Genomic DNA, 25,400 nt, shown 5'->3' on the forward strand with positions numbered 1-25,400 from the left:
TTAGTACTTTTTCCCCATTGAAATGAATGGGGCATTAGAATTATTATTCTTTAGACTTTATTCTTTAGGCTTTATTCTTTAGACTTCGCGGGTCACTTTCTTTCTCCCTGCTCAGGTCTACGTTCAGCACAATCTTGCAATTTGTCAGGACCAACTACTATTTGAATCGCAAACTACGCAATCATCAACGGCGAATTACTGAGCTTCGTTTGGTATGCCGCAAAACGCAGCATATTATCTAGTCTGGAATGTTACCTTTACAATTATGACTCTTATTCCTTGATAGAAATGTATGTTCTCAATGTTTGATGTTATGTCTTGATTATTCAACAGTTTATTAGACACGGTTAACAATAACTCTAAACTCAGGTGCACATACAAGCTCCAAAGTGCACAGCGGCAGTGCTTGATGCATTACTGGGTACAGTAGATGACATAGCATAGGGCTGCCCTTGGGTGCCGACTGCTGGAGCTGGAAGACATAAAGACCTTTTAAAGCCTCATAAAAAGGTTGCAGAGTGAGGAAATGGTGAGCAGAACAAGCCTGGGTAAAGCTCTGGAACACTGCTTCATTACAATCACATCTCCCTCAGGACATTCCACCAGAAGACATGTGCAGCTCGAGTCAGCAGAACACTCTATTTCATTTCTTTTAGGGTCTGTGCTTTTTACCGTCCTTTTCTTACGATATTTTGAAATAAGCTATAAAATACACAGATCATTATTTTACATTGTGTTCGTTGTACACCATAATTCTAATATTAGAAACAGGGCCATTTGCTTCCTGTTCAAAACTGGGAAGCCTCTCCTTAAGATAAAATAAGATAACGTTTATTTGTCGCACAATGGGGGAAATTCCAGTGTTGCAACATAGATTAGACAGAGTATGCATTTCATCATAGCAAGCAGCTCATTCTAATCTAACTGTTTCTATTCTATATTTATACTTGTAAAGACCCGGAGACTGAATTTTTTTAAATAACTGGAACTAAGTAGTTACAGGAGCAGGAGGATGAGGTAGGGGGTGTGTGAAAACTGGCATTTTCTGAGCACTCAAGCCTCAAATGTCAGAGGAAAAGGAAAAGACTGGACTAAATACAGCACAACTCAGAATTACTCCACTTTGAATCAATCAAAAATGCTACTCGTAACAACGATGAGGGAACGCCATCATCGCATGAAAAAAAGCGAATAAAAGTTCATAAAAAAATGTATGTGTTTTATAGTTGTAGAAGAAGACGAGTATTAATCCAAACACAAGAATCTATGAGTACCTTAAAGTTGTGTGAAGGAAGCTAATGGAAAATCCTAAGAAGAATTAATCCAAGATGAAAGACTTAAACAGACATTAGACAAATGGGAAAAAAATACATTTAGACTTAATTTGGAACTGGACAAATTTCACAGACTTTGGACTAAGTGGAACCTTTATTTTAATATATATGTGCCATGATTTTGTTTATTTTGATGTTTACTTGATGTCTACTTATTTTGATTTTTGCTCTCTGGTCGTGTTCTGTAGAATCCGACAATAATAAAGAATAGTCAAACAAATAGTCAACTCTTCTCAGGCCTTATTCACACTTCAGCCTGTGGAGCGGAGCACACACAGAAGTGCCACGGGCTAAGCTAATTTATAGAACAACCTGCAGGGAAACACATGTAACTAATGCTACAGCTTTGTGCCTCATGTCAGAACCACTGCACAGAATATATATTATAATACATCTACTTTGTGGAAACTCCTTATTTTCATTTATGATGTCAATTTGGGAATTTTACAAGTGCGTGCAATACATAAATGTGTTGCTTTGCTGATTACAGAAAGAAGTTGGATGAATCGAAATAGATAATGAACAATGTTTTTTTTGTTTGCGGTAACAATATGGATATACTGTAGATATATAGGTGAATACTTAATTCATCTGTTTCAAGAAATGATTGTGTTGCAGCAGCTCATTTGTGCAAACATAGCACATTAAAAACACATTAAATAAACCAGACTGACAAAAAAATAAAAAATAGGGCCTTTCTTTTGTGGATTTGCATCTATTAAATGGGTTCATGGTGGTGTTTTGAGGGCTTTTTTGCATTTCCCACGCTGGATACATAGACCAGACCTTCAATTTGTGGTTTAAAACGACTGTATTCAGGTTTAACTGTTGTAATGAATAACGTTTTGTGTGAAAGTGCGTAAAGAGCAACCCGTAGCCTACTTTGAATAGTCATTTTTATGCGTAGTATATACTTTTACTTACAAATTTGGCAGTTGTACTTGTATATTAATAGCCAAGCCCTTTTAGTTGAGTACAAATGATCAGTACTCGCTCCACACTGAAGGGGACTAACATGCATTGTTTAGACCGCTGTTTCCCGCCCATAACCATAATTCAACCATTCACAACAAAGGATCAATGAACAATTATTGAATATTACATTATAACCATCATCCAAACATAATTATACCCCTAGAAACTTCACGACTCTCTCACAGACGCACTCGCTCTCATACGGACACACACAAAGGCTCACACGTGTGCTCAGGTCCTTCCTCTCTTGCTGCATGTGTCTATCCTCTGCCCTGTGTAAACATGTCTATTTATCCACGGTGAGAGTTTGTGTCGAGTGTATCCAGACTCACACATTATACGGGTCGAGTTTCTGCCTCTGCTGTTTCCTGTTGCAGTGCAGCCCTTGCAGACTGTTGGGCTTTAGTTCTCGACATGTGTGTAAAAACATGTGTTCAAAGATTTGGGATGGAACTACGCATCTGCTGAACTTTTCTTTCATTTTCTTTTATTTCAAATGGTGCATGTGAAAAGACACTATTGTATATTGTATGATTTTATAGTTTTCACTTCTGTGCCGGTTTCACTTTGCTTGTTTTCTCTGTGTTTTTTGTCATCATTGAATCGTTTGAAATGCTGTTCCATCAAACACACAACAGTCCAGTCAAGTCCCTCTGCTGTAGTTTCATGGAAGTCCAATACATTTCGACCAGCCACAAGATGGAGCAGAGGAAAACCTTCTGTGTGGACAACTATGTGCCGTCCACCTGTAGTGTAATGCTGTTAAATAATGTGAATCAACATAGGTACAATTCTAAAGCCGGCAGAACACATGGACACAAAGAATCATCTCACAAGTAAAGACAAGACAGGATTTACTTTTATTTTATATTTTATATTATTTATTTATATTTATTCTGCTGCCGCGAGATTCTAAACCGCAGTCTGTGTGGAGCTGTCACGAGCAAACATGTCCAGACACATGGCAAATATCACTCTGAAACAAGATATTCGCAATGAAGCAGAGCGTGTAGCCAGAAATATTACTCAGTACTGTTACTTCAAAATAATATTAGTCAAGTAGAAGTAAAAGGTAATCCAAGAAATCAGTCTACTATAAGGCTTTAAGAAACCAGATTTATCTCTGTGTCTGATTTATAATTTGAAGTGAATGTAACTGAAAGGACAAAACATTAAATAATGCTCACAATATGCTACAAAAAGGATGTTTTGGTTAACAGGCTTTACATGGGACTGTGCAGAGTGAAATTGGGATGAAAGGTGGGAAGGACATTCAGCAAATTGCTGGAATTGCACTCACAATAGCACTCACAATTTGACCTTGTGGCATATGTGCTCTCACCCGGCCACTGAGCAGCACAAAACTCCTACAAATTATGAGGAGCGGTGCAAAAAACTCAGTACTATCCAAAGCTTTTGTCATTTGTTGTTGTCATAATGGGAAAAGTACTTTTAGCCAAGTAAGAACTCTGTTACATACACTATTCCTACACTAGTAGAAGTAAAAACTACCCACAGATGTACTCAAGTTTCAAAAAGTTACTGAAGTAAATGTAACTGAGTACTACCCACCTCTGCAATGAAGATTACCCTGTGTGTTGTTCTTCAGAGGCTGGAGAATGGCTCACAGTGTGGTAAATAAAGTAGCCTACAACATGAGTCCTGTATTTCAGTGTCAATGGTAATCATTCCTCTGCTGTGTTTCTTTTTAGATACAATTGATTAACACAACCACATTCAAGAATAAAACGCGTATCTAATTCCAAGCAGTATTTCTCCTGTCTGTTTGTGTTTGTGCTGTGTCCTGAGTGCGCAGTACAAATATATGGATTGAAATTAACGGTGGAATTTACTGACCGTTTATGTTGCGTGACTGACAGCGTGCGTTTGCCGCGTGCGTTTGCCGCGTGTGTGCGCGCGCGCGCGCGCGCGGCCTGAATAATTGGGACTTCAATGCCCACAATCCCCACAGACGCGCCGCTCACGTCCGCCCCCTTTTCCACCGCCCACACTCATTCAGAGGCCAGGCACAGCTGCGATTGGCCGAGTCTCCCGCTGACGTCAGGACCCAACGTGGGCTTTGAGCGACGTGATTGGGTAAACTCCTCTGCCCGTTGTCCAATCAGAGCGCGGAGTGAGTTCTCAGACCAGGAATCGCTGTTAAGGTGGAACGGCGGAGATGCGGCGTGACTCTGGAGCAGGCAAATTGAGATGTAAACGGCGAACTTTTGTTCTTTCGAAACTTTATGGACAGCGGACTCTTCTCTAGTTGTTTTGGGAGTGGTAATGTCGTCACTGCAACGTGTTCTGACATTCCACATTCTTAGTAAAATGTTTGTAAGACACATCACAGTAAGCTATCTTTCCATGTTTCTCCCTCAACAAGGTAAGATGTGAAAAGGCTAGTTTTGAGCATCGAAATCACGAGGTTTACCAGTGTTTTTGGCTTAATTAAGTTTTTTAATTAACTGTTATTGGACACTGGAAAAACAATGCACTTCATTAGATTTAGTTGGTTGTCTGTTTTCAATGAAAAAGATTAAAGGTTAATGAGAGGGCTGTCATTGGTAGAGGAAATGATCTTCGAGATAAACCTGTAGCCTACACAATATGCAAATGGAATAATAGTTTTGATTATCTTTTATTGGCATGCTTAGACACTCAAACATATCAAAGTCATGGGGGCATGTCTTTTACAGAGCCTGATGTGAATGAAGGCTGACAGAGTGTGAAGTCCCTCTGTGGTTCTGGAGCTGGCCATCCTCTGGAGAGCTCCTCGGCACCAACATCATGTTTCTGTCCCCAAGGTCAGTCACACCACGCTCCCCTTTGCCTCCGAGGGACAGGGCAGTGGTCCGAGCGTGAGGGTCTGAGGCTAGAGCCCGACTCAGAACTGTGTGAACCGCCATCGTGTCCTTGGGCAAGACATCTCACCCTCCTAAATGTGACGAGTGAGTGATTGTTGTTTTCCAGAGGGGCTGATGGCCAGTGTTGGGACGAATACTTTTAATGTTTTTAGTTATACAACAGTGAATACCGGCATTGAATACAAATACAATAAATGCAATCTATTCCTCTGATTTTAGAAAGGTAACTGCACTCTGAAAACCCCCAAACGGATGAGCAACCACCAAAATACAGTTGCATGTGAATACACTGAATACATATTTTTGGTGCATGTATTATTCAGTTACTTCCCAACTCTGCTGATTGCACAGATTGGCAGCCTTCTGTCAGTGGGCGGCTATGGCTTAGGGCTACAACGATTAATCGGAATAATCGTGTTTAGGCGACTATTCCATTAATTGCTAGTTGCAGGTCTAATGTGCCTATAGAAGTGTCTTATACCACAGAGTGACTTAATATTGCATGGAATTGTGAAGAAATCTTTGAGTGCCTGGACAAGCTTACCTATGCAAGACTATATTGTTATTATTAGTAACATCCAGCAACACTCACAGTTGTCCTACTGTTAATCTGCTTCCATTTGGACGTCGGAACCATAATGCGAGGAGTCTGGGGATTAATTACCTTCTTAATCTCTCCTAGACCAGTAGGTAATGCAGATTAGTACAAACAGTTTGCTTTTGGTGAAAGAGCCTTCAAAAGATGATGAAGTTGTTACTGCAAAAATGGGACAGAGTTGACGGAGTAAGAATGTGTAAAGTCTGTGCTGGGGAAGATCCTTGTGTCGGACTGTGGTTCTCCTGGGTTAATGTGTTACCTTAGAGCAGGTGGTCTTTGTAGCCCGCTGCAGTTTAAACACAGCGGATCTGATGTCTAACTCTAATTTGGTCAAGGTGTGAGAGCGCTTTACTGAGTTGTTCATGGTCTACTTCTTATTCAGCGTGGGAGGATGTTCCTTTTTCAGAATAAATGGTTTGTAATTTAGATGACTGCCGTTATTAGAAGTGGTTATACTCCTTTCTACAAGATGAAGAAATGGCTGCACTGTTGACACACCTTTACAGTTCCAAATAGGACTGTAGTCTTTTAATCATTAGTCTTATTCAATGGTCCAACCGACAAATTATTTTATTGGGATTATAAGGAATCTGCCTGTTCACCAATGGAGATGTTTACTCTGACTTCTTTGTATAGAGGTTTGACAGATTTTTGCCAGCGCCATGACACTTGATACTCACTTATTGATGTATACAATTTCCTGACTGCGACTCCAAAACAATGTATAGTTAGAGTCAGCGCTCAAGCCTGGGTTAAATGGTGAAGCTAATGTTTCCTAAAAGGATCCGTAGTGTTTGTTAACGCGCTGCATTGGATAATGCGACGCTGCTGGTGGTGACCTTAATTGAGGCTCGGGGACTGCCCTTGGGTTAACCCACTTGTTATCAAATGTGGTTTGTGTCTTACTGGAAAGCCTCCACGGATGCCAGGGTTGACTGTGTCCCATTCAATGCTGCCGGATTAATGGCCGTTTGATCAAGTTCAAAGGCAGAGCTGCCCTGGATAAACTCATTATAAGCAGCGCCAAAAGACTGCTGGGATAGTCTGGAGCTCTCTACATGGAAAGACTTTAACTACTCTGCTGCGGACTGTACAGGTCTGTAAATAACATGTGCTAGAGCCAGGAGGTAAAAGATGGCTCATCCTCGAGTAGTGCGGCTATTTTCAGCTAGTTCATTAGAAACTGTCCTAATGTGACCAACAATTTGACTGCACAAGTTCAGCATTTGTCCTGAATATTGATTTTGCTCTGCATTTATGCTGGATGCCCTTCCAGAGACTGTATGTGTGGCCATGTAAGGCGAGTCTCTCCTCGTTGTTAGGCTCCATTGTGTGTCCATTACAAATGACATGAACCTAAATAGCTGCTATTGTTGACAATGGTGGAGTATATTATATCCACTTACTGTATATTACACTTTTATTATTTGAGCTAAATTGATTGATTGATTTCAGTTTCTTGGTGTAACATGTGACTACTCTACATGGTTGCAAGTATGTAGCATAAATGAGTATAGAAACTTACTGGCTAAGGTTTTTAGTTTCCTCTTTTCTGTCTCGTATCACGAATTGCAGATATTTTTCTGCAAAACAGCAGTAATGTAACTTCCTTACGTTAAACGAACCCCTGTGAGGGTTTTCCCCTGTGCTCACAAAAACAAAGGCTAAATTACATCATACAGTGGAGACTTTTCAGAAAAATAGGACGAACACTTGTACCAATCATCATCTTGCGTTACTGGTGCCTCCTCAGTGCATTTACACCTGGCCCTTCACACAATTAAATGTCATCATAAAGACGTCTAATCAGTTGTTGATCTGGGTAATAAACCCGTTCCTCTGCTGTCGTATGTGTGCGTGTGTGTGTTGCTACGCTAATGCAAAGTGCGTCCACATAAGCTGTCATGTATTTGTGTCAGCGCGTCTGTGCGAGTGCGATTCATATCAGTCGGAGCTTTGTGCATGACTGATCGCTTTGTGTGTCTGACCACAATTGAAAATGGATCCATCTCTCTCCTCCCTCCTCCCTGCACTGCTCCGTCACTGGCTGTTCGCTCCACCTTAAGAGCAGCTTTAGCAGCCTGTCCTGTTTGTGTTCAAGCCAACAGGCACAATATATTACAGTCTAGGGCTTGCTGCTGAAAAGCCCGCTGGATCCTCCACTGACCTGCTGTTCTTTCCTGCCTTCCTCTCGCGTTTTTCTTTTTTCCACATTTAGATTAAAAACAAAGCTCTTACTCCCTCTCCCCTCCCTTCTTCTCATCCTCCTTCTTTCTGCGGCAGTAGTCAGGACCTCAGCGTGTCAGCAGAGATTGTGCGAGAGGAAAGAAAGCTCCCGAAGAAGACTGTTTGTGTTTATGTTGTGCCTTCGGACGCATAGGTGGAGAAACTTGCGGCGGGGAGTTGAGGAGGAGAGCGGCGGCGGCGGCGGTGGGGGGGGGCTCGCCTGGATGAAATTACCCCTGTCATGTCACTACGCGTGGACCTTGACTGATCACAGAGCCAGGAATACAAGGTGAAGAGCGAGCCAGCGAGGGGAGAAGTCTTTGGGAAACGCAGCCGACGAAGGAGGAGGTCAAAACAGCCGCTCTTGTTTTTATCATGTTGGATAAATGCAGAAAGGCAACGCTTGAATGTGTGTCGGCAGGAACTCTCTGTAAAGGACACTGAGAACGAGGACTTCTACCCGGCAGCAAAGACTTGTACCAAGCGTCTGAGCGAGAAGAGTGACCAGTGGAGGGCAGAGAAGTGGAGGGCCAGGGCACGAACCTGGCCATCAAACGGACTGGCAGCCTCTCCTCTCCAGGGATCATGTACCCTCAGGGCAGGCATCCGGTACGTACCTCCACACCACTCTTCGTCCACACGTCCTCGTCTTTACGCCGCTGCCCTTGTTGTCACTTATTCTAATAGTCGCTTCCTTTAGTTATTACACAGTTTATTTGGTCAGTCGATAATCGTGATTATTCAGGTCACAATATAATCCGAAGATTATAGATGATTATAAATGGATTTTAGAAGCAAAAAAGTATATTTTTTTCAGTCTGTAGTCCCAAAAAAAATATTGAAAAGTACATCTTTATTTTTTTGTCATATTATATTAACTTTGTTTGGTCGTTCAGAAAGTTCAGTTTGGTAAAGCTGGTCACAAACTCGAGGCGGTTTGTATGTTGTTGTAAAGAATGCGCCAATCAATAAAATATGATTACATCTGTCGCATAGTTTAATAGTTGTTCCCTTCTTTTCAGGCAGTGTTTGGTTAGAGGCTTGTCTTGTCTAGTCTAAAATTAGGTTTTGTTGTTGTTGTTGTTGTTGTTGTTGTTGCTTTTGATGGCGGTTGGCAGCCAACTGAAAAGGTGCATTTACCGCCACCTACTGTAGTTGTCCATCTACAAAGTATGCGGTTTACGCTATACTGTAAAAAAAAAAAAAAAAGACTGGGAGAAAGAAAGGGGTGTTTGGGGTGTTTTGATGTGTTTTCGGAGTGTTTCGGAGTGTTTCGGAGTGTTTCGGGGTGTTTCGGAGTGTTTCGGTGTGTTTCGGTGTGTTTCGGTGTGTTTGGGAGTGTTTGGGAGTGTTTGGGAGTGTTTGGGAGTGTTTGGGAGTGTTTCAGGGTGTTTCGGGGTGTTTCGGGGTGTTTCGGGGTGTTTCGGGGTGTTTCGGGGTGTTTCGGGGTGTTTGGGGTGTGTTTTGGGGCGTTTTGGCCCCCCTGTTACACCTCTCTGCTAAAGTCTAATGCCTGCGAGGCTCGCTGTGTTGGCGGCATTTGCTAACTCTGAAAGTATTCGAGCTCGGTAATGTTTGCGGCATGTCCACATCTGTTCAACATTACCGTCTGGCCTGTCAGGTTCGCGTAACCCCGTCGCCGGGCAAACACCACGCGCACAGACGACTTAATGAGCAGTCGGACTTCCCTTCAATCTCTTCCGTTACCTCACCAAAAGTTCGCAAGTTTATGTTTTCCTTCCCCAGTTAACGCCGCCTCAAAATCCGTCTCGACATTCAGCCTTCATCGACGGGGACAATTTGCCAGTCATCCCCCCCCACGCGCCTGCTAAAATAAAGGTTAACCACAAGGACCGAAAAGCACACAGGAGGATGAATGGCGGCTTAGGCTGAGCACGGTTTAGACCACTTGTTTCAGAAGGGGGGGTCCCGGTCCGGTTGCTATAATCAGATTTGGTTATCAGTCTCTTTGTATCTGCTACAAATAGGTCAGTGGACACTTCAGCCTCTCCAGTCATTCTATCTGTGAGCCAGCCAACGAGCTATCACACAGAATTATGAATAACACTTTCGCAAGACGAGAGAGCGCGAGGAATCAATTATAACGCAAGGGGGCAAGAGCTGGGACCAGGAAAGCAGCGTGACGATGGAAAAAGTGTAAGATGAAAAAAGTATAGAGACGGAGTTCTTAGAGAGTCGTGGCGGCGGCGGGAGAATAGAAAGTGACAAGAGGTTTGTGTGAAGCTGCTTGTGTTGTGGTCCATCAGAAGGCTTCCAGCTGAGATCTCCCGCCTTTTTGTTATAAAGTTGAGTAGTAGATTGAGCCACCGATCGATGGCTCTTGCTCCTCCACCACCGTCTCTCTCCGTTTCGCCTCTGTGTGTGTGCGAACCTCTCTGGCGTTGCTGTGAAATGTGAGCCGTGCTGAGGTGTGAGGCCGCGTGTCCCTGTGCATGCCAGGCTTTTGTCTCCGAGGAAAGTGAGCGTTTGCGCCGCTCCAAACGGGGACGACGCTATAGAGACGACGCAGGGTATCGTTTCTTGAGCTTTGTCGTACATCGTTTCTTTTCAAACCAACAAAACGGTTGAAATGCGAATCCACATTTTGTGCAGCGACGGCACGATGTGTCTCAAAGTTTTTCCCTTGTATTATTAGATCAGATTGAATGAATTATGAACATATAAACTTGTCTAGAAGAAAGGTATGTCTCGAGGTGGTTTCAGTACGCCAGGCTTGTCCGGCTCATCGACGGTGACAATAAACATCCTTTTGTTTGAGTCTTGTTCGGTTTCCGCTGGGAGATGGGGCCGATGCACAGACGGGCAACAAGCTATTACTGTGTGATGTAAACTAATTAGGCAGCCTGTATTTTGCTAAATTGTCTTTAAGCTCCAACCAAATTATAGTCTTCATCATCATCAAGAACACCTATAGTAATCGGCCATGATTAGCCCGCTCAGCGCTCCACTTTATTATGTTCACATTCTCCAAACTTGTGATCGTTTCAGTTCAAGCTTGTTTAACCTCCTCCCGCCCCACGACATGTGGAAATGGACATTGTGCTAAAACCTGGTACACTGCGTCTCCCCTGTCGGCTGTGCACCGTCCCCGTCTCATTATGTCCCATCGAATAACTAAATCGAACCTTGTAGACATCGTTTGTAGCTCGTCACAAACTACTCGCCTTTTCATTGCGCCCTCTGTTGGTTTAATCAGAACTAAAGCCTGCCGGTATTTTACTCATCCGATCACACAAGCTATTCCGAGTTTTTTTTACGGGAAATATCAGAGCTAAGTGTTAAAAAGCCTGCCTAGATATAGAGAGGAAACTCAAAGTGCATCCGTAAGTTCCCATTAAGTTTTATTGTCAATCCCAGCGGTGCGCGTGGACTGTAACTGCGCGTTTCCCCTCAATCCTCTTCAGCCCTCTTCAGTCCTCTTTCCGCTCGACCGTCTTGGTCCGAGCACATGAAATGGCCATCCAGGCTTCGTGCTCTGTGTGTTACTTTTCATCATCGCAGACTTTGTTCCCGGTCTCTTTGGGAGGAGCGGTCTGATTTGCCAGGCGAGCTGAGCCGTAATTGGTTCCACTGGATTTTTGTGGCGAGAGCGATCAGAAGTGTGCGTGTTGTGAAGGAAAAGTGTGTCTTTGTACAAACTGTGCGCTCTGCTGCAGCGTGTTACTGTTCCCGGCGTGCGTAGATTAAAACGTGTGAACGTATAATTCATGCCTTTGTGTCCGTGTGAATGTAAATGCTTTAGCGGTTGTCCTTGTGTTCCTGTAAAAGCGACATGAGAGGAGGAAGAGGTGTGCTGGGGGCTGCGACAATAACAATAAATAATGTCCTAGGTTGACCTCTGCTTCAGCTGTAAATGTGCAGGCTCCTGATTGGCCGCCACGCCCCCAGCACGAGGAGAGGAACGTTGCATTTTACACGACTCTGATGTGAAGTTGGAGAAGTGGTATTTGAAGCGTCTTTGCGCACTCCGGTTGAACCAAATGTGCAGGTGCTCTGTAAAAAAACAGAAAAGGAATGGCTCTCTCAAGGCGTGATCTCGCTGTTATTGGTTAAAAAAATGAGTCCGCAAAGTTAACCAGTGGAAATTGGAACCAGATCTTTTTATGGACCAGCTGCTGCAGTCGTGGAAATGCCCTTCGCTAATGCCGTATCCTTGGACAAAGTTTTGGATGCGTTCCAGCAATAGATTGGTTCCAAAAGCCCGGGTTGGAATCCAAAAGTAGATCTCTGAGGATTTTAGGGGGTTGCCTTGAGTTTTGATCGCATCAGAATTCAAATGGGTCTATGGAAAGAACACTAATCCCCAAAACCTCACGCTCACATTGTGGTTGACCCAAGTCCTAATGACAAAAAGTGCACCGTGCCAATATCCATATGAAGAACATGACGTAAACTGGAGCGTGTTAGAAGTATTTGCTTATGGGGTACAGCATAATGTCAATGAAACTTAAATGGTGCAGGTTTAATGATCAGACTAATCTGTAAAGTGAAACAAACGTGCAGAATTATCACGTTATAGCCTGAACATAACCTTTTTCCATTATTGTTTTTAATCTTTTTGTTGCATTTTTACTAAACAATACACATTAAAATATTACATATCTTCAAAACAACATTATTTTGATATTATCTACATTTTGATACATTGCCCGCCTCTAGTGTCTTGTTTGCTCATAGAATAATAGTGTATTAGTGTCTACATGTTCAGCTTTAAAGATGCATCAACTTATAAACGGTTCAAACTTGCTAAACAAAGGACACTAACCAACAAAAGTGCACTTCTTTTGTTTTATTTTAACCACCTTTAAAATCTTTTCAACAGATTAGGAAAAGGCAAACAACAATAACAGCCCCTGATTGAATTAATTCGACAGCATTCTTTGAAAATTGTTGCCGCTCAAAGCGAGTGAGGCTCCAAGATTCATTTGGCGCGGCATAAAACGGTTGGAAAATAGTTGTAATCAATTGTGCAGCCGCGCTTCTTGTGGGCTGCTCTGGCCTTGAGTGTGTTTTTGCAGCCGCACGAACCAAACTTGCGCTGGATGTGTGGCAATTGAAGTGCCTCGTGAGTTAATGAGTCCAACGACGCACGTTTTGACTGTTTCGATATTGATTCCAAACGGGTCGACACGTGTTGAGTGACATGTTCTGGTTCCGGAGGCGTGCGTCTTTCCTCTTGCACCAAATGTGTCCTTGTTTTTCCAGACCACAGGATTTGTCGATGCAATAAAAGCCACATAATGATGAATGGTATGGGCGTTTTGCTTTCCCCTCCTCCTCGTCTCCCAGGCTTGTGTACGTTAAATTCAGAGCGCGTCCCCAGAAGATGACCCCGCCAAAATAAAAGCCAGGTTACGACAATACAGCTGCGACGGGGACGACCCAGAAAACGAGCAGAAACGTCCTGATGCGCCTCCATTTAGGCAAAACGGATTACGCCCCGTCCTCTGATTTATGAAAACAGGACATTTTCTATCCCCAAATCCTCCCGTCTTTGTTGTTCAAAGAAACGATCAGAGCGACGCTTGGATATTGTCCAGGTCCTCCTTTGACAGCCAGTCGGCCTGATTTGTAATCCACCGATGACTTGGTGAGGAGCTGTTGTGGTAACGGCGTTTAGTCAGTGACGAGCTTCGTCCGCGACTTACTCCAGGACTTTATTTGTCTTTCTTTTCCTTTTGCAGTAGAATAAACTAGAATTTGATTTGTTTCTCTTTTTGTTTCAGATACATTTAAATGCTGCCAGAGTATTGTCTTTTATGTTTATTCCTGTTCCCATCTGTTACCGTTTCTGTCCAGTGTAACGTGACAAAGAATTACTATTATTCATGACGATAAATACTTCAAGTTATTCAGCGTTCTGAATTGTAGTTCTCTGTCTCGTCATGTTTATTTTACGCCCTTGCATTTTTATTGGATTTCCAAAAGCACCTTGAATTTTGAATAATTTGTAACGTTTCGGTCGACCCGCGCGCAAAAGTCCGACTCTGCGTTTCGAGGATAAAACGTTGAGGTCGTGGGCAGAAGATGGAAAGTTTGACGGCCGTGGTTACATTTCTCTCCCTCCGTCTCCTCCTCCTGAAGCACTTGCATTTTTCATCTCCACACAATTCAAACCAATGAGCTGTAGCACGGGCCCATCACGGCGCCAACACACACACACACACACACACACGGGATGGGTACACCGGGGGCCCCGCCACCGCCACGCCTTCTCATCTATTCCTCCGCCTTTTCCTTAATATTTCACCAGCCAATTATTATTTTATGTGCCTCTACTTGTCGCACAGATGAAGCGGCAAATGCACGAACAAAAGCCATAAGACGACAGAGGGAAGAAGGACGGAAAGGATTGTTTAAATGTTTGTTCGGTAGGTGCTGAGATGGATCCCGGCGCGCCCAGACGTGCCGCTCCGTTTATTGGTTTAGGGCGGAAGTGTGGCACGAGCTCGACAGCCGACCGATGGAACCGTCTTCTCTCTCCCGCAATCGCTCGCGGACTCGCATCTGGATCAGTTTGGGAGGTGGATCCGGCGCCGGAGGGAAAACGTGCGTCTGCTTCAGTCACAGCGAACAGAGAAAACCGACTTTGAACTCCTGGAATATCCCGGGTTTCACCAAATAAACCAAATAAAGTGCTTGTATCACAAATGCCTTTAGGAAACCAGATGTAATTCATAGAGTATATCCAAACGTAGGGATGTTGTCAACAGAAAAATACCCACGTACTGATTGATAATCGATACTAACTCAAATTTAAACTATAGATACTAATTTGAACCACGTGGTCATATTAGATTGTGTTGAAATCATTATGAAACATTTCCTTTGTTATTATTATTATCATCATTGTGGTGTAGAAACTAGTTTATTACACGATTATTTAACTTATAAGTATGCTATGTTTGCAGTTGTTAAAAGGCGCTGTACCAGATTTTACAGTCTTAAAAAAAAAACGTACAAAACACCAAAAGTAGTTCATTTTAAACTCTTTGCTGCGGCCCAAACGCCTTTCTCACACTTCCTCACGTGTTCCAAGCCTCCTGATTATTCACCGTGATGATTTTATAAGTGCTTTTCCACAACGTTCAGACGCCCGAGCTGTAAAGCTGACGACAACAACAACAACAGGAAGGCCAACAGCGCACTTCCTGGTTTCGGGAGAGTAAAACACTGTATAATCAGACGCGGAACAGACTTTGTGGACTCGTTTTGACCCGGACAGCTGCGTTGACAACCATCTGCACTGGAGCAAAACGAATTGTGCTCAGCTACATAGAGGAAACGCATCGAGTTCAGCCTCTTTTACAGGAAAAAAAACTGGCTGGTTAAATTGTCGTTCATAAAAAGGTGAATAAAGTTTGGTTTTGTATGGTTTTGCACTGGTTAGCATCCGTTTCCGCCGATATATCGTAGATTCGACCGATTCACTCCATTTCAAACCGCCTTTTTTAATCCCCCGACTTATGTTTTAACAACTGCTCTTCGACGCTAACAATCTCGTTTTAGTCCAGCTCCTCGTGACATCACGTCACACGATCAGAAGCGACAGACAGGTGACGGTTACAGTGGGCGCACCCGGCTCTCGTCCCGTTATGTGATCCGCCTCGCCCCTCGCTCCCTCAGATAATCCCTTCCTAATTCCCAGTGCGCCCTGTGCCAGCTTCGTCCAAATTGTGATTGACTTCTGCCCCCTCGCCGCGACACAGCAACAACACCCTCCTCCTCCTCCTCCTCTCCGGCAGCTCCTCGTCCTGCTCCCAGATTAACCGGATCAGTTTTGGGTTTCAGCGCGGTGCCGTTGTATCTCTCGCTCGCACATAAACACACAGACAGAGGGCGGGTTTTTTTGGCCCGTTTGGCCCGGATCGGACTCCTCGCAGTCTGCGCGCCGCCATCTGTCGCAACTCGCACGAAAAACAACTGTTCGTACGTCTTATGGAAACACTGTTTGTCCGTGTTGCTAACGTCGCGCACTGTTCCCGTCAGGGGCTCGACTCCAAACGAGAACGCACTAATTTGACTTTCCACTCTGGTGTTTTTATTCTGACGGGCAGGGATCAGCGTGGGCACGAAATCCGTCTGCTTTTCCCCCCCAGGAGCTTCCAACTCTCTTTGTGTGTGTTTCCCCCCCCTTTTTTGAGCAGGGTACAAGCCGAAAATCAAAAACTAAGACATTTTGTCCGACAGCGGCGTAGCGGTTAGTGGTGTGTGCGCGCGCTTGCTATCAGTGCCGCGCTCGCACACCCTCTCGGACCCTCAGATCCGGTCTAATCCTGATTTGTGACTATGGGCTTTGTTAGATGACTTAGTGTCGCTGATGTAACGCGCCCGCAGCACTTTGTCTGTGTGTGTGGCTGGCAGCAGATGGTGGAGCGCTATTACCACGAGCAGCGGACACTGGAGAGACTCAGTGTGTTGACTGTAGCAGATCCTCAGCCTCCTCCGCCCGCAGTGTCAGACCACCACCCCCTCCCCCCATCCCTCTCTTCATCTCTGTCTTTCTTTCTCGCCTTTTGCTCTTTCTTTCTCTCTGTCTTTCTCTCTCTCTCTCTCACGATACTATACGCACCCCGATACTCTGAACTTGATACGATACGTGTCCGCATTCGCACACGTCCTTGGAAACCAGTGTTTTTTTTTCATGTTCATAATGTCCTTGATTTTTTTAAATGCAGTTGCCTCTCTGTCTCTATCTCTGTCTTTCTCTCTTGCCTCTGTCTCTATCTATCTCTCTGTCTCCATCCCTCTGTCTTTCTCTCTCTCTTCTCTCTGTCCCCCTCCCCATCTCTCTCTTCATCTCTGTCTTTCTTTCTCTTACTTTCTCTCTGTCTCTCTCTCTCACGATACTATACGCACCCGATACTCTGAACTTGATACGATACGCGTCCACATTCACACACGTCCTTGGAAACCAGTGTTTTTTTTTTTCATGTTCATAATATCCTTGATTTTTGAAATGCAGTTTCCTATGAATAATTCACCCTGTCAGTTCATCCGATTCGGCCTTAATGCGGTGGTCAGCAGGTGTGGTGCTTTAACTCGGCCATTTATCAGGAATGTATGCTGTTTTAAAGTATCAGGAAACACCCTGCATCAATATGTGTATCCTTTACACAATAGTGTATCGAGAGTACAGCCCTACTCTCTCTCTCTGTCTGTATCTGTCGCTCTCTCCCTGTTTCTCTGTTTTTCTCTCTCGCCTCTCTGTCTCTCTCTCTGTCTTTCTCTGTCTCTGTCCAGCTTTCTCTCTCTCTCTGACACTCTTTTATCACCCGTCTCTTTCTCTCTATCTCTCTGTCTTTCTCTCTCTCGCCTCTCTGTCTCTTGCTCTCTCTCGCCTCTCTGTCTCCCTCTTTCTTTCTCTCTGTCTTTCTCCGTCTCTCTCTGACACTCTTTTATCACCCGTCACTCTTTCTCTCTGTCTCTCCAGACACTCTTGTATGAGCCGGCTCTCTCCCCTCTCTCTCTCTCTCTCTCTCTCTCTCAAACCGTCTTTCATCAGCCGTTTCTCTCTCCCCCTCCCTCTGACACTCTTTCATCACTCGTCTCTCTCTCTCTCTCTTTCTCAGACGCTCTTTCGTCACCCGTCTCTATGCGCCTCCCTCTCATTTCTCTATGGTTGTCAGGGTTGTCCATCACTGGCTTCACACAGCCGTCCATCCATCCTCTTGTCACACACTCAGATCTATGTGTGTTTGGCCAGATATTTATTACATTGTGGGGACTCAAATCTATATACACTTAATTCATGGAACCTGTCGCCCTCGTGGGGGCAACAATCGGGTCTCCACGACATTAATCCTTTATTATTAGATCTACATGGTTTAAAGTTAAAGGTGCTCTCTGAAACTTTTTAGGTGGGGTTGTTGGAACCCAGATACTAATACTAACTAGTTTTAATAGAAGACCATATTAAGGTGAGACAATACAGACAAAACTTTTGCTCTTTCAACAAAATTGTCCAATCTGCTCCTAATGTGTTCTTATTTACTACATTCCAATGTATCCATATCTTTATATGAAGCACTGTAACCTCAAAGACTGTTTTCTTAAAATGCATTTTTAAGGTTAGGCAAGTGTAATGTCCCCATAAGTCATGTAAACCCAACATGTGTGTCTAGTGTGTGTTTGTTTTTTGGTCTGGTGTGTCTGTGTCTGTGTCTGTCTGTCTGTGTCTGTGTAGCAGTAAATGCCCTCATGCCCCCCTCATATCAGTGCTGTGTGTGAATCAAGGTCAGTGGGGATCTGTTGGCAGTCGCCCCTCTCTCTCCCCCTCCTCCCCCTCTCTCTCCCCCTCCTCCCCCCAAAGGATGGACACAACTCGCACATACAGCCATCTCTATGTCCCCACTACAGCTCACTTTAGCTCTGAGTTTCAGCGGATTAATTACTGAGGAAGCCAGCGCATCTCTGACCTCCAGTGTTGGACTAATTGAAATCTAATTGAACTGTGCTTGTCTAGACTAATGAAGCCCCACCACTGAAACCAACAATCTTTTAGCCTTAGCTACAAGCCAGTAACCTCCCAGTACAGCACTGGCTGCATGGCATGGCTCTGTTTGAGTAAATACCAAATATAATGTACAGCACACAAGGCATTTACCTTATTTTTACCTAATATTAATCCTACATTATTTGACTGTCAAAGATATTTGCATTTGAGTGTACAGTCGGAAACTTAAAAAAGGAAACATTACAATCAGCATTTATATAAAGATGCATTATGTAACTTTTCTGAAGATAGATTTGCTTTGCCTGAAATGTTGCAAAGTATTCCGGACGTGCCTAGTACCGCACAATACAAGTATCACGATACAGGATCCACAACACATGGATTTCCCTTCAAACCGGTGTTTTAAAGGACTTTGAGGAGATTTGATGGCCCTTATTAGAGTTTCTTATGCTGCGTTCACTCCTGACGCCTCTAGTTGGACGCTTATGCATTTGAATACAGATGTTTAAATAAACTGGCCAGCAGACGCGGGTCTTTTTACTACAGAGGAGTTTTTGTTGTGTTTCCTGCAGTGGTCTCTTCTGTGATGGCAGACCACTGTCAGAGGGTGGTTTTGGAGCGTTTGCTTTGCGCACGCTTACAATTAATTAGTCATTATTTTTCGTATCAATATTTTGAGTACAGCCCTACACAGCGGGTCATTGTATTACAGTTATTATATTCAATTACAGCTCAAAAGTCTGACCTGTAACTTGACCTAGTGGCGTTGCCTTCATGGAGATTAATCATTTCATTACCATTGAACATCCTGGCAAAGCAATAACATCTCCATGGAGACGAGCATGTAATAGACCTGCCACTAGAAAAGTTACATAGAGCCCTTTTACATCAATCGCGAACTTGTAAGAACCAGTGTGTTTGATCTCCGTATAACTAATAGGTAAGCAGTGTAATTACTAATGTATTACCTACACGGGCGTTTGGCCAGTGTTTGATGCCGGGCAGAGGCTCACACCCCCTGCTTACTTTACAGGCGTCTCCATCGCCTGGAGCTCCCATCAATTAGACCACAAGCAAATAGGCAAATGCTGCTCTCCTTCTGAATAAAGTGATCCTCTGAGACTTTTGAGACGTACTCTAGATTTCACCGCCTGTAAACATCAACAAACAACCGCAGTGGCCTTGTTTCCAGACTTCACACTGAGCAGGGAGCACTGGGGAGCGGAGCGGGGCACCCCTGGGGGAGCCGTGTTTTTATAGGGCTTTTTTAGTTTGTTGCGGGTGAGGAAACATAACTATTCTCTTAAGGTTAGTAATTTGATGTTACTACTTTATTATGTAGGAATATATTAGTGAACTACCATGGGAGAATCTGACGGAAAGACTGTGCATACTCGGTAATTAGATGGCATGGAGCGACTTTTACTCTTCACCTTTTGTTCTTGGTATGGCCCATGTGTGAATGCAGCCCATACTGTATATCTCATCCACTACTTTTACACAGTACAGATACATCTTTTCACTGTGTGGCGCTCAAAGGTGTGATACTTGTGTGTATGTTTTGCAGGTCCCCTTGCAACCTGGCCAGTCCTTTAAGTTCACCGTCCTGGAGACACTGGACAGGATCAAGGAGGAGTTCCAGTTTCTTCAGGCTCAGTATCATAGGTAAAAATATTTCAACTTAAGATCAATAATATAATAATCATGAAAAAGTGTGAAAACAGCCGGTATGTTGTGCTGGGCAAAGGGCACAATTTATACACCGAGCATTTCAAAGTGCTTCTCATGACAGAAATAATGCATTAAAATCACACAAGAAATAAAAGAATAGAGTGCAAATCAAATCTTTCAGTGATCTGCACCGCTAAACAAAATGTTTTTTAGCCTAGATTTGAACATTGTCAGATTAGAGGCCTCTCACATCTTCAGGAAGATTTTAGCTACATGAAACTGAAATTCCCCATTTTTAGTCCTGGCTTTGGGCACCAGCAGGAGGCTGGTTCTGGATGTTCTACAGCCGTTTTATAATAAGTCTCTCCAAGTCTGGTTGAGACACTATATCTTTTGATTTTTTTTCTATTTGGAATAATAACACTTTGCCATGAATATTTATAATGTAAGATAAATGGTTTTTGACTTTAACTGTTTGTTAAACAAAGTCAAATATGTTATAATTAATTTAATGACTAATAATCACGTCTTTACACGGAAAATAACACTATTTGGTAATTAACCATGTATGGATTCTATGCTAATGTCTGTCACATTGCTATTGTAACTGGAAAGTGGCCATCATGTTAAACATTAAGTGTCGAGCCACAGAGCTCTTATTTGTACTTATGGACATTTACCATACATCCAACAGAATATTTTGTGGAAAAATATGTAAACAAATCCTTTTTCCACGCAATGTTAAACTACATTTGACCTCAGCAGTAGCTAGTGTAGGACAGAAAATTTCTGTCCTACACTGAAATAAATTAGCATTTAATGCTAATTTATTTCAATGGATGCAAATAAGCCATTTTAACTGGTTTCCCCTGTGCCTGCTGCAGCCTGAAGCTGGAGTGTGAGAAACTGGCCAGTGAGAAGACTGAGATGCAGCGGCACTACATCATGGTGAGTCCAATCAGGCCTTTCCCTTTTCCTAACTCTGATTTAGAGCCAAACCTCAGTGAGCAGAGGCTGTGACCACTCTGTGATGGGCTCCTTCATTACAATCAGACATCTGTGCATGGCTTCTGTGTGTAGTGGTATCACACACTATTTGCATCGCTTACAATAAAAGCTATTTATAGTTTATCTTCAGCCATAAGTCCAGTAATCTGTATCTTCTTACAAAATTGTTCAGCTCATTACATTGAGTTTAAAGACACAATTTAACTTTTTATGAATGGAAAGCAAGTTAAGCATAGCAGCAGAACTCTCTTGTTTGTGATTGTTCTACACATGACAATGCTGTCTCAATAGTTCATTTTCATTGTAAGAATTATATTTTACTGTTTTTTAATCCATTAACTCCCCTAAAACGGAAAAAAATAATACGATTTGATGCTGATATGTTTGGTATTAATTAATTACATCCCAGATTATTACTGGTTTTGTTTCCCTGGTAACAAATTCTAACCTTGTTGTTGGTCATACCTCAAAATCTCCTTCTCTTTCACCATGTCTGCACCCGTGTTTAGCCCTGCGCTGCTTCATCTGTTTCCAGTTTTTTCTCTATCAGCCTGAGCTCCCTGTGTGTCTGTGCGACTAAAGGCGCACATGTATCGTAAGCCTTCGTCTGTGCTACACAAACCCACAGCGAGCTGAACAGAATACGATATGCACCATCTGCTAAGCTGCTAGCATTTCATAAACTTGGGAGAGTGGTCAGGATCAGGGCTGTGAGCACCGCAGCACACAGACGGAGGCAGAGTGTAGAAGAGGGAGTAAGCAAAAGCTCACAGATAAAATAATATGAGCACACAGGAGATAGACTGTTTATATGCAGTAGAAAGCAGGTAAATATGTGCAGCAGGTGCACAGACCTAACACTTCCACATCTTTATTTTACTTTCATGAAAACAACATGACACAAGCAAGAAGGATTTTTAAATGAACAGAGAAGCTTTAGGAATAGCTAGAGCCTTATATAAAAATAACCATGTAAATCGTTGATTAGAACTAATTTAGATACTAAAATTATGCATATTATGGATTGTTCCTTTGACGACAATGTTGGATACCTGGTTTGGATCACAGACATTTTTGGGGCCTTTAATTCTTGATGCCATTGTCCTATAATTGTTTATCCCAAGTCTCAATTATGCAGTGTTTGAAAACCACAATTTCAACACCCAGCATCCCAAAGCTTGTGACAGAAGTACATTTAAACTTCCCTGAGTGGGAACCACACACAAAGAAACGCCTTGGAACACCCACTTCCCTAATCTCTCCGGCACTCCCAGTTTCAGCTGCGGTTTTCTACAATAACAGTGCAGCAAACACCTCTTACTTAACAAAGGTAGCCTGTCTGGATCTACCTTTTTGCATAGACGGGGCCATAGGTGACATTTGAGTGAACTTTGTGCATATTTAAATGTCACGGCCTTTGTGACCAGTAGTGAACTACAGAGCGACAACACCAGAATCCTGATCCTGAATCGCTGTGTTCTAGTCTTTTTAACAGCTCCCTTTGGCAGTGAGTGGGCTTTGAGGTCAGAGAAGCCCATGTGTTCTGTACACTCATCCATACATACAAACATGGGCTAGGACTGCAGGCTGTAATCCTTGAGCTGGATCTCTGCCATGGAAGTGTGGCTCTAGCACCAGGAAGAGAGAGACAGAAAATGAGAAGGAACGATAACTCTGGGAGAGAGTCAGGCCAAAAAAATTGAAATCCAGTGGTGAGGGAAGAGTACAAAGGGGAAAGAGATGGGGAATGAAAGAGCAGAGAAGGATGGAAGAGGAGCACACAGAGGAGAGGACGGTAGGATGAATCAAATGAGCAAAGAGAGGGAGATAGTGATGTGTGGTGATGCAAAAGAAAGGGATGAAGAGAAAGAGAGAGCGCACGCACAGACACGAAAATAATGTGAAGCAACAACGGCCTGGCTGCGCCCACAGAGGAGATAACCCAGAAGGCTATATTTAGCTTGTTAGCCCCGGTGCACGCACGCACACACGCACGCACGCACGCACGCACACACACGGCTGTTTCCACCACGCTGCACTGCTACTGTGACTATTCTGCACCTTTTTAAATTTTGCGCTCAGGCCTCCACCTCCAACCCAAACTGTGATATTGGAACATAGAAGACGAGATGAGATGCACACTAGAAAAAGCAACAATATAGTCAGGATTCCTGGTTGAATTCCTGATGTTTTTTTTTTTACATTTGGGGCTGTACAATTTAGGGAAAAAAACATCTAAGGCTACCCCAAATAAATTTTCTGTTTGCTGTAACCCAAGTCAACATTTTTTAAGTGGGTAGGACGGTAGGCAAATTCTTATTTTTTTTTACTTTGAAGGCAAAAAAAAGATCCAAATTTTGCCATTTTTTGAGTCTGAGTGACCACCAGGGGTCAGGCTTCAACAGTCAATGACGGAAAAAGTCTCTATCAACCCGATCGGGAGACTAAATCTCACGATTTTAAGACATTTCAATCGACCTTTTGTACGCCGCTATCTGTTATTTTGGTAGCGAAGGCGAGTGGGGGGTACATGCGGGGGACACGGGCGCCGCCATGTTTGTTGTGATGACGCTACTGGGCGTGTGTCAATCCCAGAATGCATTGCGTAAAACACCCTGACAGAGCCTGGCATGTTCTATGGACACTAGAGTGGCGCCGTTAGTCGGGGGTTCTGGGAATGAGCAGCGGGATGGGGCTGGGGCTGTTGATGTCCGGAGTGAGAGCAGAGACTGTGGGGTGATCATGAAGCTTGCACGGGATGGTGCGTCCTTTAAGGAGTGGAATTCGGTGGCGTTGTCGGGGAGCCTGGCTGTGGCTGTGGGAGTGATCAAGAGTGCGAGTGTCCTTAGAGATGGCTCGCTGCTGGTCGTGTGCAGGGACGCGGCTCAGCAACGGAGGGCGATTGGAACTGGACGTCTGGGTGGAAGGGACATTCTTGTGTCTGATGCTGAGAGAGGCACGGTCAGAGGAGTTATCGTAGGTGTCCCTGCGGCGACGTCTGTGGATGAAGTTAAGGAGAATTTGACTGGAGCTGCGGTGGTGGACGCTGGGCGGTTGAGGGTGACCCGGTCTGGGGTGGGATGTGACAGCTTGTCGGTGGTGGTGGCACTTGAGGGGACGTGCCTGCCTAGTAAGGTGTTCATTGGGTTCATGTGCCATGACGTTAGGCCATATGTTCCACCGCCCCTGCGTTGCTTTAAGTGCCAGCGCTTTGGGCATATTGCAGCGGTCTGTAGAGGGAGGCAAAGATGTGGTGGATGTGCAGGAGATCACGAGTATGGGAAGTGTGACGTGGGAGCAAAACTGAAGTGCTGTAACTGTGGGGAAGAACATAGCTCTGCCTACGGGGGATGCAAGTTTAGCAAAAGAGCTGCTGAGGTGCATAAAATAAAGGTCTCTCAAGGTATATCCTATGCAGATGCAGTCAAGAAAGTTTCAAGTGGCGAGTTTGGAGTAAATACAGAGAGAGGAGCCAGCGCTGCTCCCAGCCAGGGCGAAATGAGAAAGGCCAGCGTGGCTCCCAAGAAGTGTGAAGGTTTCAAGAGTGGAGGTCCCAAGTGTGCAGGTTCCAGAATTGATGAGAGTGCCCTGGTTGTGGATGGAGAGGATTTTGTACTCTTTATCGTGGATGTTGTGGGCTGTGCTGCTCAGACTCGGGGCAGAACTGAAAGGATCAGGATCATTGCTGGAGCTGCGGGGGGATTCCTTGGAACAAAGGAGCTTGATTGGGCAGATGTAGAAGACGGGCTGGGGGCGCTGGGTGGGAGTCGGAGTGATGGGGGTCTGCTTTTGGGGAGTCGGAGTGATCGGGGTGACGAGATGGGGGTGGGGGTGGTCTCCTGTCCTCGTCCAGTCTCGTAGACGCACGGCTACCAAGCAGCAACATCAGTGGAAATATTAAAGCCTATAGAATGAAGCCTAATGAATAAAGCTGTACGGTGGAAGCACCGAACGTCAAAGAAGGAGAGGAAGATGAAGAAGAGTCTCCCTGGAATAAAGCCACGCTGGCCTTTCTCATTTCGCCCTGGCTGGGAGCAGCGCTGGCTCCTCTCTCTGTATTTACTCTAAACTCGTTACTTGAAACTTTCTTGACTGCATCTGCATAGGATATACCTTGAGAGACCTTTTATTTTATGCACCTCAGCAGCTCTTTTGCTAAACCTGCATCCCCCGTAGGCAGAGCTATGTTCTTCCCCACAGCCACAGCACCTCAGCTTTGCTCCCACGTCACACTTCCCATACTC

At 44.1% G+C, this 25,400-nt stretch overlaps 1 protein-coding gene across 4 annotated transcripts in view; it reads left to right on the forward strand.

The window, feature by feature from the left end:
* The first annotated feature begins 7,877 nt into the window (after positions 1-7,877).
* Positions 7,878-25,400, forward strand: part of tle2b (TLE family member 2, transcriptional corepressor b) — a 65,751-nt gene continuing 48,228 nt past the window's right edge. For 2 of the 4 annotated variants that reach the window (XM_072439125.1, XM_072439124.1), the window contains exons 1-3: positions 8,358-8,609; positions 20,045-20,142; positions 21,033-21,096. In XM_072439125.1, the coding sequence (XP_072295226.1) occupies positions 8,586-8,609; positions 20,045-20,142; positions 21,033-21,096 (186 nt within the window). In that variant the 5' untranslated portion in view covers positions 8,358-8,585. The other 2 variants (XM_072439122.1, XM_072439123.1) reach the window with 2 other exon arrangements.

Source organism: Eucyclogobius newberryi, unplaced genomic scaffold, assembly GCF_026437365.1.
Source record: "Eucyclogobius newberryi isolate DKJ021-1_F unplaced genomic scaffold, fEucNew1.0.hap1 SCAF_9, whole genome shotgun sequence".
NCBI classification, from domain to species: Eukaryota; Metazoa; Chordata; class Actinopteri; order Gobiiformes; family Gobiidae; genus Eucyclogobius; species Eucyclogobius newberryi.